At 65.1% G+C, this 13,845-nt stretch overlaps 1 protein-coding gene across 1 annotated transcript; it reads left to right on the top strand.

Moving 5' to 3' along the window:
• The first annotated feature begins 2,031 nt into the window (after positions 1-2,031).
• Positions 2,032-13,624, top strand: CCR6 (C-C motif chemokine receptor 6). Its single transcript, XM_056124918.1, has 8 exons — positions 2,032-2,047; positions 2,265-2,374; positions 3,473-3,541; positions 5,201-5,254; positions 7,851-8,037; positions 10,969-11,054; positions 12,420-12,470; positions 12,563-13,624. The coding sequence occupies exons 1-8, from the start codon at positions 2,032-2,034 to the stop codon at positions 13,622-13,624; spliced, it is 1,635 nt and encodes a 544-aa protein (XP_055980893.1).
• Positions 13,625-13,845: the final 221 nt, after the last annotated feature.

Raw genomic sequence — 13,845 nt, 5'->3', positions numbered from 1 at the left:
GGGCATCCTCCCGTTGGTCAGAGCTTCCTGAGCTGTGGCCCGTCAGCTGTCCTCGCTGTCCACTCTCAGGCCGTCCTTAGCCAGCACTTTGGTTTCTGGAGGACGGGCCCATTTGCACTAAGTGCAACTCCTGGGAAAATCGGATTTAAAATTTGATCTTATCCCCCCTCCCCCCGCCCACTTTCCTTTTCTCGATTACTGGTGGGATTGATCCTGTGAATTTCTTACTGCCGTGACCCTGGGGGGGACCCCGTCAGCCACCCGCCCCCTGGATGCGCAGAGATCTCCTGCCCCCCTGCCCCCCGACCCAGACCAAGGCTGGGAAAGCCTAGGGGCTGCTCTGGGCAGGGCCGGGGCAGGGTACCCCCCACCCCAAGACCCTCGCTGGAGCAGAGTGTGAGGGTAAAGCCGGCAGGGGGCGCTGCCCCACCCACCGCGGGGAGTGGGGAAGCCAAGCACAGCCTGGAGCCAGCAGGACCAGCCCCGAGGCCGCTGGGCAGCCGTCACGCTGACCACGTGCGGACAGGACATGCGGACCTGTGGGGCCAGGGTGTCCACCCGCCCTTGAGGTTCTAATTCTCTCTTTTTTTTTTTTTTTTGCTTTTTGGGTCACACCCGGTGATCCACAGAAGTTCCTCCTGGCTCTGCACTCAGGAATCACTCCTGGTGATGCTCGGGGGACCCTATGGGATGCTGGGAATCGAACCCGGGTCGGCCGCGGGCAAGGGAAATGCCCTACCTGCTGTGCTATCGCTCCAGCCCCTAATTCTCTGTCTCTGTCTCTGTCTCTGTCTCAGTCTCTGTCTCGGTCTCTCTCTCTCTCTCTCTCTCTCTCTCTCTCTCTCTCTCTTTCTTTTAAATTAAATTATCTTGAGATTTAATCACAGTTACAAAGTTGCTCATGACTGGGCTTCAGTCATACAATGTTCCAACACCCGGGCTCATTCCCCAGCATCAGGGTCCTCAGGTTCCTCCCCCCCCACCGCAGACGCTTGCCTTCCCTCTCTCCCCCACCCTCCCTCCTACTCTGTCTCTGTCTCTCTCTCCCTTTATCTCTCCCTCTCTCCCTCCCTCTCTCTGTCTCTCTGTCTCTCTCTCTCTCTCTCTGCTTGAAGTTCTTACAGAGTGAGCCAGTGAAGTCGCGCTTGACGTGGTTTGCAGCCCCGTTACATGAAGCAGGAATTGGAGAGAGAGGAGACTGCGAAGGCCACAGACCCCGAGAGCAGCTGAGCGGTCACTGCACGGCGACAGGTGGGCTGGGTGATGCTGTGTGCAGTGGTCAGCCAGAGACAGACTCACTTACCTGAGGCCCAGAGAGTGGTCGGGGAGATGTGCTGTGGTGGGGGAGGCCTGGACCGGCCTGGCCCAGAGAGGAAGGGCCTGAGGGGGAGTAGCCGGGCAGCAGGGCCAAGGCGCCCGGGCTCTGGGCGGCTAGAGGGTGGCACAGCTCTACATCCAAACCGCAGTCGGTGACAGTTGAAGCCGACACCCAGAGCACGACCGCCCAGCTTAGCAGCAGGGGCCGAGGGGGCAGCCTGGGCGGGCCAGGGCTCGACTGGGACCAACTCGGTAAGTCCTGGTGTCAAAATAAAGATTCACTTTAGGAGGTTAAAAGAAATAGATGACGAGATCAATTAGAAGGGAGGGGCTGGAGCAATAGCACAGCGGGGAGGGCGTTTGCCTTGCACACTGCCGACCAGGATTCGATTCCCAGCATCCCAGATGGTCCCCTGAGCACTGCCAGGAGTGATTCCTGAGTGCAGAGCCAGGAGTCAGCCCTGAGCATCGCCGGGTGTGGCCCAAAAAAGAAAAAAAAAGATAAATTAGAAGGGAAATAGGACATTTAAAGAGGTGTCTGGCAAAAGCAGTTCTAAACGGGCTTGTTGGCTACGAATGCATAAATCAAGAAAAGAGAAAGCCCTCAGATAAACAGCCCTACTTTATACCACCAGGGTCTTGGGATAGAAGGACAAGCCCAGCCTCCTGACAAGGAGGCCCAGAACCCGGGCAGTGACAGGGCCACAGGGGACAATGGACGCTGAGTCAGGTGCTGGGTTCTGTGTGTGGTTTTTTGATTTTTGTTTTTTTTGGTTCTTTTTTTGCAGGGGTCACACCCAGCAATGTTGAGGGGTTCCTCCTGGCTCTGCACTCAGGAATTACTCCTGGGTTTGAGGGACCAAATAGGATTCCGGGGGCTAGAACCGAGTTGGCCACGTGCAAGGCGAACGCCCTCCCCGCTGTTCTGTCACTCTCGCCCCCTGAAGTGCCATTTTCATTCGAGAGGATCTACGGACTGGCAGGCCCTGGTGTAGGAGCAGCAGGTGACGGCGCAGATAGGACAGGGTACGCCAGTGAAGAGCCCTGGCTGGCACAGGTACACCCCAAGCCCCCGCCCTGTGAGCTGCCGGGCTGAGTCATATAGAGACGACAGGCATAGACGTCCCTGCCAGTAATCAGATGTGGCATCACACGTCTCACACGCACCGCGGGACGGTCAGCCTGGGGCTTGGGGCTCACGAGCTTCGAGGCGGCCAGTGGTCCGAGAGGCTGCCTCCGACTAAGTGCTCTGTGGGGGCACCCTGGGGCTCCCTGCTGATCCCGGGAGAGGGGACAAGGGGAGCGAAGAGGGCGGCGGGGGACGGGCCGGACACAGATGTGGGTCTCTCCCCTCGGGCGAAGGAGAGATTTGGTAAAGGGGCGAAAAATGGGAAGTGGAGCAAGGAAACCTTCAACAGGTGGAGCTGGGAAACTGGCCGGCACGTGCTGAACATGAACTCTGACCTCTGACCCAGGCGGAAGTCAGATCAAAACGGATTAAAGGCCTGGTCAGACCCGAGCCCCCCCAGACCAGCTGACAACTAACGAGACCCGCTGCGTAGTGGTACTGACCAGCCAGGACTCGTCAGTGACCTGCTCGGACTGACCAGGGAGGTGTGGATGGGCCCCGGGGAGCAGGCACGTGGCCCAGCACACATGGGGCTCGGCACTCTGCAGACTGGACAGGTGCTGAGGTGGGCAAGTGGCAGTGGACGGTCCTAGGCCGTCTCTGTATGCTGGTGTTTCAGCACTGAGCACTGAGTCGGAGGCAGCCCCCGGACCACCAGCCGCCTCGAGGCTCGTGGGCCGAAACCCCCTGGGCTCACCATCCTGCAGTGCATGTGAGACGTGTGATGCCACATCTGATAATCTGGCAGGGGCCGTCAGACACTCGGAAACAACTGGGCAACAAGTGGCAGGGAAGTTGACAAGTTCAATGGCAAGTCTGACGTGGAGGGGGGGGGGGGACACACAAAATACTGACCAAGGGTCTGGGAGGGGCGTGGCTGCCGAGGATGCTTCTTCGGTGGCTGGCAGACCCGAGGAGGTCGTGAGGGCCGTGGCCAGGTGGCGAGGCCCTCCGGGCTGTCCCCGCGGTGTCCCTGACTCGAGCAGTGTGCCTCCTGTGTGGCCATGCCCAACTGCCCTGTCACAGCCTGTGGTCAGCCTCCAGGGACCCAAGTCTGTGGCCGAGGACGGTCGTGGGTGGACGGGGCAGAGTCAGGTGAGCTGAGGCAGGGCTGTGTGGGGCTGGGTGGGGACAGGGCATGTCTGGGAATGCTGGCCGCTGGCTGGAGGGCTCTGGTCGTGGGTGCGAGGACCCGGAGAAGCCCTCAGAGCCGAGTGAAACTCCAGGGTCTCAGGGGTGGCAGTGTCCACAGGCCCGTGACAGGCATCGGCGTGTGTGCGTGGGCAGCCCCCAGCACCCGCGGAGCCCGGCCCAGGGGACAGAGTCAGGCAGGCAGCACTTCAGGGGCACGGTCACACCCAGCACTTGGGTTTCGTGCCCCTGAAGCCCCTGGTTCCCAGGAGGCCACATGGCCGGGCCCTGCCAGGCCCAGGGAGCGGCAGAGCTCAAAGCAGCTTCCGCCCAGCTGGTGCTGAGGGACTAAGGAACAGGCAGCAGGGGGAGCTGGGACCAGGTGCCCCTCAGACAGTGCTCTTCCACCACAGGGAGGGGAGAGGACACCGCCCAGCCCCTCTCAGCTCCGGGCGGAGAAGACCGGCAGGCCGAGCATAGCTGCATGAGCCTGGCCTCTGCGAGCACTGTGCCGGGAAAGCCCCTGGGGAGGGACAGGCCCCCAGCGTGCAGAGGCCAGTGTGCAGGTGGGGGCAGCCTCGGGTGGCTGAGGGAGCCGAGGGGGTGGGAACAGCCCAGGCTGGATGGACCTGCGGACACAGGGCCCGGATGCCTGGGGTGGCCAGGCGGAGCCGAGGGCGGGTGGACACGCCTCTGACCTTGCCTCTGGAGCTCCAGAGGGGCAGCAGCATCGACGGGACTTGCTCTCACCTTCCCCGCATGCTTGGCCTGTGGCAAAGAGGAAAAACTGCCAGTGAAGGGAGACGGAGAGGGCCGGAGCCACAGCAGAGCGGGGAGGACGCTGGCCTTGCACGCGGCTGACCCGGGTCGGGTCCGATCCCCGGCCTCCCAGTCGGCCCCCCAAGCACCGCCAGGAGCGATTCCTGAGGGAGGCAGGAGGAAGCCCTGCGCATCGCCGTGGCAGCCTCCCCTCCGACAGCAGAGAGCGGAGAGGAGCGTCCTGTGATGGGCGCTGACCAGCCCTGGGCTCTGGTGGACCGCCCTGGGTCGCAGCTCCTTGCAGGGCACCACAGGGGACCTGCGAATTATGGTGGTCACCACTGCTGCCCCAGCCCGTGTCAGGGCTCTTCATTTGACAGCTCTGTGGCAGCGAGGCAGCGGCCACCCGGGCCCAGGGCCAGTGGCCGGCGAGCCCTTTGCGGGGAGAGGGAATCCCACGTCTGCCACGGCCCAAGGCTGGCCGATTCCTGCGGCTTCCGGGGAATGAGGACGTGAGCTCCCACCAGGCCGCCCGGAGACCAGGGGAAGCGCTGGCCGGAGGGCTCTGACTCAGGCCAACCATGCACGGTCACTCTCCGGTCAGTGACGGGGGAGTCTCAGAAGCCGCCCCACCCTCCCCTCCTGGCGGCCGCTGTCCCTGGCCTCCACTCCAGACGCACTCGTGTGTGGACGCTGCATCTCGGACGACGGGACTGTGGGTCAGACGCATTGCTCTGGGCAGAGGCAGAGGCCCCCGCCTGCCTGCGTCCACCCCCTCAGCGCAGACTCCAGGGGCTGGTTCAGACGGGGGCGGGGTGCCTACAGGCCCCCAGCGCCCGGTGTGGACCTGGGTCCCACCCGCAGTTCCCGGCTTTCGAAACTTTCCTCGGAGAGCCCAAGGTGGTGTGGCTGCAGGGGGTGACGCCCCCAGAGAACCCGCTCCCTCCCAGCCGGGTGATTTCCAAGAACCAAGAAACCTCCCCCAGAATAACCCTGAGAGGCAGGTCTGTGTCTCCGCCAGCACCTGTGACCTAGTTCCAGCACCACCGTCCCCGCCTCGAGGGCTGAGCTGGAGCAGAGCCAGGCTGCGGTGAGCGGCTCTGCCACGCCCGGCACGGGACACGGGCCTCAGGGGCAGCCACGCAGGGCAGCTTCACGGCAGCTGCAGGCAGGAGCAGGAGAGAACCTTCCAGAAGGGCGGTGAGTGCGGGGGTCGGGGCTCTGGGCGGCTGGCCTGGCTCTTCCCGGGCCTCCTGCTGGGGCAGACACCCTGCTTCTCCCTCTGGTCCCGGACCCCCGCGGGCGCCAGGCGTGTTCCTGCACCCGGAGATGCCGGGAGGGGATGGGCCTGGAACGCCCTCAGGGCGCAGCTGGACAGGTCCAACCCCCGCGAGCCCCAGGTGGGAAGGGGACCAGCAGCCCTGGGGGCCCGGTGGGGCGGCGTGAGAAGGCCCAGGGCGGCCACCGAGCCGAGGCCACGCGAGGAGGGGCGGCAGGAGGCAGGAGCTCCAGAGGGTGCGGTGACACCTTGGGGTGCCCAAGGCCCACTCCAGTGAGGCTGGACGCAGGGTCCAGGCCGCACCCCTGATTTTCAGGGGCAGAAACGCTGGCTGGAGGGTCCACGCCAGTGTCCAGGGCTCAGGCAGCGGCTGGGGAGAGCACGTCTGCACTCTAGTGTGACCAGCCCAGGGCCAGGGCAGGTGAGTGTGCAGAGAGGCATGGACAGCTGAGACCCGCCCAGGGTGCGGCGGCCAGGGCGGGTGGCACAGTGTCTCCTCGGTTTCCACCTCTCTCGGTGCAGCCGGCGGGTGAGGCTGGGTCGGGTGCGGCTTGCTCAGGGAGTCTGCTCTCGGGCTGGGCTGGGCAGGGCCAGTGCCGTCTGGGCTGGAGGTGGACACGGCCAGGCTGTGGCCACATTGGGGGAGAAGCTGGACCACAGAGCCTCGCACTAGCCCCTGAACCCGGCCAGGGGGCAGACCGCCTCTTTGGGGAATGTTGCTGCGGCAGGCGGGGCCAGTGGCCAGCTGACCGGGGCCTCATGATGACCCCAGAAGGCCCCTCCAGCAGGAAGCCGCCAGTGTGCTGACAGCTAAGGGGCACTTCCCTGGGCAAAGGCTTCCCAAGTCGGGACTGTCTCCAGGGGAGAGGGCCGAGCGGCAGGGGCAGCTCTGAGGGGAGGTGGTCGTCCTCGGAGGCGGCTCGGGAGGGGACCCCAGGTGCTGCAGACCCAGCCGGCCTCAGCCCTCACCACACCTACCAGCTCCAGCCCATGGAGCTTTCCAGAACATTCCTGCTCCCGTGCGCTCCCGGAGGGCCCGGCGTCCTCCGCTCCATGGTCAGCCCTGCAGCTGGGCTGACGTCCTCTCGTCCCCATGGCCCCCGGCGGCACCGTGTCCTCTGGGAGCACTTTGCCTGTCTGCTGGCCCTTCTGAGGCACCAGACGCGAGTCAGGGTCGCCGCGTGCACGAGGCCGGCAGAGGCCCCAGTGACGGGCCCAGGAACGTGGCTCCCGGTGGGGCTGGGGAGTGGTGGCCATCTGTCTCAGGGGGGCCCGAAGGTGAAGGGGACACACAGGTTCCCATGGCTTTGGGGAGAAGGGGCCTGAGCCAGCTCAGCTCGGGGGCCGGAGGCCGGCAGGAAGTGACCAGCACCAGCCAGAGCCAACTCAGCTCACTGCGTGCTGAAGCCGTGGGGGCAGGGGGCACAGATACACACAGACACATAGGTGACACTCATGCACATACACGCAGACACATAAATAACACACATGCACATACACACACGCATAAATGACACACATGCACATACATGCACACAGACACATAAACACATAAATGGCACACATGAACATACACACAGACACATAAGTGACACGCATGCACATACACACAGACACACAAATGACACACATGCACACACACAGACACACAAATGACACACATGCACACACACACAGACACACAAATGAAGGGCAGGGTCGTCCCAGGTCTCAGGAACTGCACAGCCCATCTGTCCGTCCGTGCAGTCAGAGCGCAACTCAGAGAGCAGAAAGTTCCTCAGCCCCATATCCAGTGAGGTGGACCCTGGGGTGACACCACCTGTCATGCACATACATGCATAAATGACACGTATGCACAAACACATCACACGTAAATGACATGCATGAACATGTATGCACATGACACATAAATCACACACATGCACAGACAACACATAAATGACACATGCACATACACACATGGCACAAACGACACGCATGCACATACATACAGGAGGATAACACAAACATGTGCACAGGCATGTGCACACATGATCACACATGAGCATGTAACACAGCATATAAATGTGCACGTGTAACCACACAGTGATCACACATGAGGACAGGTGGACCCGTGATCACACGCACACGGCATGTATATGCACAAAAGATGCGCGCACGTGGACCCACACTCGGCACGGCGAGGCAAGCACACACTAGGCTCTCTTGGGGGCAGTTTCCTGCCGGTCCCTGCAGCGTGGCGGCAGCTGGACCTCGGGGTCCTCGGCAGAGCCCGGCCGCTCCCCCAGCCTCTGCGTGTGCCACCCGGCTGCCGTGGTCTACCGTGGCTCACACCTGTACGGAGCCAGCCGTGGACGCTGTGTTCTGCACCGCACAGACGCAGGAGCAGCTGGGGGCAGCGCTGGCGGCGGCCAGCTCAAGTGTGAGAGCCACGTCTCCGGGCCGCGCCCTGCCACCGCCCAGCCCCGCCACCGTCCTGGTCTATGAAAGGACGGCCCGGAGGCTCTCAGGCCATAGTGCTCCAGCTTTGAGTGGGTCCGCACCTGTGCTGAAACTTCCCTTGAGCTCAGACAGCCTCTGGGGCCACCTTCCAGGTGGGGAGGAGGGACCCAGGACGTTTTTCCCCACAGAGACCACCCGGGGGAGGGTCTCAGTGTCCCCACGGCCCCAGGTCCAGCCTGTTGCTCCCCTCCCCACCGCTGACGAACCCCCAGGGCTCCTGCGCCCAGTGCTCAGGACCTTGGGCTCAGGATGACCCTGCCCGGGCTGGCCCTGTTTCCAGATTCCAGGAAGCCCCCAACCCTGAAGAAGGGGTGGGACCCTGCACCGGCCCCCCACCCTGAGGGCAGCATCACACAGCAGGGCTGTGGGCAACAGGACTGGGCAGAGCAGGACCAGCCGCCCTGGGCCCTGCCGCCTTCTGCTGGCCGTCCTATGGGTGCATGGTCTCACGGGGCCACATGGGGCCACAGGCTGCTCAGTGGCCTCCTGGTGGTGCTTGGGGTCATTCCTGTGAGCTCAGCTGAGACCCCGGCACCTGGTTGCAGAGCCTGTGGTCAGCCAGGGAGCCTCCCCCAGCCCCAGGCCACTTCACTTGTTTGGGTGTGGGGGCACAGACTTTTTTTTTTTTTTTTGCCTTTTGGGTCACACCCGGCGATGCCCAGAGGTTACTTCTGGCTCTGCACTCAGGAATTAATCCTGGCCGTGCTCAGGGGACCATATGGGATGCTGGGAATCGAACCTGGGTTGGCCGCGTGCAAGGCCAACGCCCTCCCCGCTCTGCTATTGCTCCAGCCCCGACAGACATTCTTGACTCCGTGCTTGGGGCTCACTCCTGGCTCTGTGCTCGGGGCTCACTCCTTGCTGCATGCTCTCTCCATGCTGTGTCCTCCTCAGAGCTCAGGCCCCTGTGGCCCCACTCTGCCTGGAGGGTCAGAAAGGCAAGACGGGGGCGCAGGGCCCCCCACTGCCGTCTCCCCCCCCCCCCCCGTGACCCGACCCCTTTTGCTTTGGGAACCCTGGAAAGCCCCGTGCCCCGCCCCCAGTGAAGCCTTTTCCTTCCCCTCAGCGGCCACAGGGGGAACTTGGGAGATTCCAGGGCTCCGAGTCCCCAGTTCTGGGACAGAATGGTCTGGGGGGCTCCCACCTTCCTCTGCGCGGGGGTCTTCAGGCCCCCCGGACCCCTTCCTTCTCCCCCCCCACCCCCGCCCCACTCCACCCTCCCGGGGGCGGCTGTGAGGAAGTCACTGCTCTCAGGTTTCGCTCTGACTGCATGGCCGAGGGTCGGGTGAGGGTGAGCGGGTGAGCGGTTCCCGGGTGACCCCGCCTGAGCACCTCCCCCTGGGGCCAGTGCCCTCTGCCTCAGGCTCGGGGGTCTGTCAGGTCCCGCATGTCCTGCTCCGGTCTGGCCATTCCCACGGTCTCACCTCAGGTTGCCCCCTGCAGTGCCCGCAGGACCACTCTGCCAGGCACGCGCCCCTCCCCCTCTCCTGCCCCGTCAGGCCAGGGGCGTCCCAGGCCAGTGGGCCTGACAGCCCCTGGGAGCGGCCTCTGGCCCCTGCCCTGCGGCCAGGCGACCCCAGGTCAAGCGCACTTTTGCTTGCTTCCTAGTGCTCTCCTGCAGACCCGCCCCTGCTCCCACCTGCACCCCCACCCCCATCCACACTCAGCTGGCCAGACGGGCCCCCTGCCCAGGTGAGACACTGCTCGTGTGCCCCACCCCCACCCCTGCCCCTTCGGACCCCCCTCCCGCCCGAGGCGAGGCCCCTGCCGTTGGGTCCTGGAGCAGCCTGAGGACTGTGGACGGCACACCCCGTCTCGTCTCGCCGCCCCCAGGTTTCTGGTGCTCGGCATGCAAATGAGAGGGTAATTTTAACTTTGAGGAAGATCGTGCCCCACCGGCCCGCGGGATCCTCGAGAGCCAGGGGAGACGCCGCTCCGATCTCCCGTGAAGGACGCCGGGGCCAGGTCACAGCTCCCGGGGCACGGACTGGGGGCAGGAGGGTCAGCAGGGCCACTCAGCTCCCTGCCCGCACCCCGGGACCTGGACGGCGCCTGGCCTGCCCCCCAGGTAGGGCCGGGGTCTGGCTGCTCGGGGGTGCGGCTGCGCCCCTCTGCTCGGGTCCACGACCCCTCCTCCTGCCTTCACGGCATCTCAGGGGTCCCGAGCTTGCTGGGGCTTCGCTCTCGCTGCTTCTGCCAACCAGGACCCTAGAGGGGGCAGCGGGCGGGGCAGAAGTGCTGGGGACATGGGCCGTGGGGGCCAGGCCGGGCTGGTGCTGGCCGCTGGCCTGGGAGCACCCCAGCTGGGGCAGTGGGACGGGGGCTGCTGAGGAGGTTTGCAGGAGCCTCCATCTCCCGACTCAGCCTCGCGGCCACACGCTGGCTAACCCTTCGCTCCATCGTCACCCTTTGGGGTGCACCCGAGATGCTCGCGGGCTTCACTCCTGCTCGGTGCTCAGGGGTCACTCTGGGTGGCGCTTGGGGACCACGTGGGGTGCGGGAGATCAAACCCAGGTAGGTCGGGTGCAGGGCAGTGCCCACCCCGTCCTATGGCTCCGCCCGGGGGCTGAGTTTGAGCCCTGAGGGACAGTCGGCCTCAGGCTGCCCGAGGCCCCTTCTCAGGCCAGAGCAGGGTCTCCGCGGGAGACCGGGATGCTGCAGCATCAGTGGGGGAGGGGCTGCAGGCTGTGGGGTGCATCCAGGCTCAGAGCTGCTGGGGACCCTCACGTGCCTCTTCCGGAAGCTTCCAGGTTTTCCCTGGAGCAGGCTGCCTGGGTCCTAGCAGAGACAATGGGGGGCCGGGGGATGCGGGGTCAGGGACAGCTCCTCAGACCTCTCGTCCTCGCTGCAGTTCCTCCTGCACCCAGACCTGCCCCCCGTTCACTGGTCCAGGGGCCACGGCTGTTTCGAAACCTGCTGGGGGCCCGATACAGATCGGTGAGCCTCTGAGTGGGAAGTGGGCGCCGTGTCTGACCCCCCACGCCACGCCCTGTTGACAGGATGGAGGCTGGTGCGGTGCCTGGAAGCCCAGCCCTGAGTGCTGGTGCAGCGCCCGCCCGCAGGAAGCCAGCGGTGCCCGCTCACACGGGACAGCAGGCTAGTCACCCATGGAACACAGTGTTGCCTTACTCCCAGGCTCAGTTGGGGTCACTGCTGGGTTGGGGACTGTTTGTGGCCACACCTGGAGGAAGATGCAGCTGATCAAAACGACCAACAGATTCTGGAAAACTCCAACTGAAGGCCAGCAGGGCCAACGATGGGCAGTGGACAGGGAGCTGCCTGCCTTGTGTGCGGCTCTCCTGGGCCCCTGTGCCCATATGGTCAGCTGAGCCCCTCAGGAGTGACCGTTGAGTACAGACCCAGGAGTCGGCCCTGAGAATCGCCGAGTGTGGACCCAGCCCCCAGCTCTGCCCTCACCTGAGCACCGCCTGGGTGCATGTGCTCAGAGCCTCTCCCAGGTGGGGAGGGGGCTGGAACAGTCGGGGCTGGCAGGGGACACGGGCAGGCTGGACCCAGGAGTCCTCACAGGGTGAGGCTCTGGCAGACTGTGGGGTGGCGATTCTGGTGCCCTGCGGACACAGGACACCCGTCTGTCTTTCAACCCGTCCCCACGGAGCCCTGAGCTACAGAGAGCAGCACATGGGTTGGATGCTGCCCGTGAAATGCCCAAAGAGGAAGGGTCCATTTCTGCAAAGCAGGAAAGGACAAACGTCCAAAACGTCCAGAGGGAAACCGGGCCTATGCCCAGAGCACTGGGCGAGGGTGTGACCTCAGCCGGTCTGTCCACAGGCAGGGAGCCACCACCACGTCCAGTCTGACAGGCCACGGCGTGAGAGCCGGGGGATGGTGGGTGGGTGAGCTCTGAGTCAGACCCGGGGAGAGATGAGGGACGTGGCGGGGTTGGGTGACGTGGTGCCGTGTCCGAGAGTGTCAGCTGTGGGTGGCATTTTGCATGGGCCCTGCCACACGACTCGTGCGTGCGTCTGAGACGGTCCCGCCAGGGGGTCGCGCGTGGGCGGAGAATGAGAACGCTCACTCTGCAGCTCCTCGCGAGACTGAGGCCAGAGGTGGCACCGAGCTGTGTATGTGCCTGCTGACGTCTAGTCCCTGAGGCCGTGCACGTTGCTGAGTGCCGCTGACCCGCGCAGGCCTGTCCACTCTCCCTGCTCCGAGGCCGGCACTCGGTCCCTGCCTGTCCCAGGCTGGCCGCGCAGGGCACCGCCGTGCTCCTTCAGGGCCGTGGCTGGAGGGGCCCTCGCTGCCCCAGGCCCGGCTGTGATGCGGGTTTGCTCTCCCCGCCAGGCCGGCCTCTCCTGGAACTCGCCGCCCGCGCCGCCAGCCGCCATGATCGAGGTGAGCATGTGGCTCGGGCTGGGTGCCGCGTTCCCCAGGGTGCTGCCGGGCGCCGCGGGCCCGACACCGGCTCTGCTCTGCTCCATTTGCAGGAGATGACGCCTGCAGACTGGTACCTGGACGAGAACAGCAACACCACGTACGAGGAGTACGAGGACAGCCAGCCCTGCCTCCTGCACAAGGTGCGGGCCTTCTCCCAGCTCTTCCTGCCCAGTACCTACGCCCTGCTCTGCGTCTCGGGCCTGCTGGGCAACGCCCTGGTGGTGCTGACCTTCGCGCTGTACAAGAAGGCCAAGTCGATGACCGACGTGTACCTGCTGAACCTGGCCGTGGCCGACCTGCTGCTGCTGCTGACCCTGCCCTTCTGGGCCATGGCACACGCGCAGGGCAGCTGGGACTTCGGCAACGCCATGTGCAAGCTCGTCAAGGGGCTGTACACGGTCAACTTCCACTGCGGCATGCTGCTGCTGGCCCTGGTCAGCCTGGACCGCTACGTGGCCATCGTGCAGGCCCCGCGCTCGCTGCGGCTGCGCGCCCAGATGCTGGCGCACCGCAGGGCCATCTGCCTGGTCGTGTGGCTGCTGTCTGTGGCGCTGTCCAGCTACGCCTTCGTCTTCTTCGAGAGCTACCCGCTGCAGGGCCGCGAGGCGTGCGAGACGCGCTTCCTGGGCGTGCAGGAGCCCATGCGCTGGAAGCTGGGCCTCCTGGGCCTGCAGCTGCTGGTGGGCTTCTTCCTGCCGCTGTGCTGCATGAGCTTCTGCTACGCCTTCATCCTCCGGACGCTGCTGCAGGCCCACAACGCCCAGCGGCACAAGGCCGTGCGCGTGGTGGCCGCCGTGGTGCTGGTCTTCCTGGCCTGCCAGATCCCCTACAACACGGTGCTGCTGGTGAAGGCCGCCCAGCTGGGCCAGGTGGGCCGCTCCTGCCGCAGCGAGAAGCTGCTGGCCTATGCGGCCACCGTGACCGAGGCGCTGGCCTTCGTGCGCTGCTGCCTGAACCCCGTGCTCTACGCCTTCGTGGGCCAGCGCTTCCGCTCCTACTTCCTGAAGCTGCTGAAGGACCTGCGGGGGGGCCGCGGGGCAGCGGCCGGCCGGCCCTGCTCCAGGCACGTCAGTGAGACCCCGGACGACAACGCCTCGTCCTTCACCATGTGAGCAGGGGCCCGGCGTGGACCAGCTCAGGGGCTGTGCTTCCGGACGCCCCTGACGGCCTCCAGGGCCCCGGCCGCCCCCACGCGCTTGCAGAGTGCTGGAGCAGCAACCCCTCCCCAGAAACGGCCCTGCAGCCCCCGCGCCGCCCAAACCCCAGCCGCAGACTGAACCTCTGAGGCCCGAGGCTGCGCCCCAAGGGGGAGCTGCTGCCCCGCCGAGGTTGG

This window comes from Sorex fumeus, unplaced genomic scaffold (assembly GCF_029834395.1).
Source record: "Sorex fumeus unplaced genomic scaffold, SorFum_2.1 ptg000052l, whole genome shotgun sequence".
Lineage (NCBI taxonomy): Eukaryota > Metazoa > Chordata > Mammalia > Eulipotyphla > Soricidae > Sorex > Sorex fumeus.
Note: the sequence above shows the minus strand (reverse complement) of the source record. Positions and strands in the feature narration are given on the sequence as shown.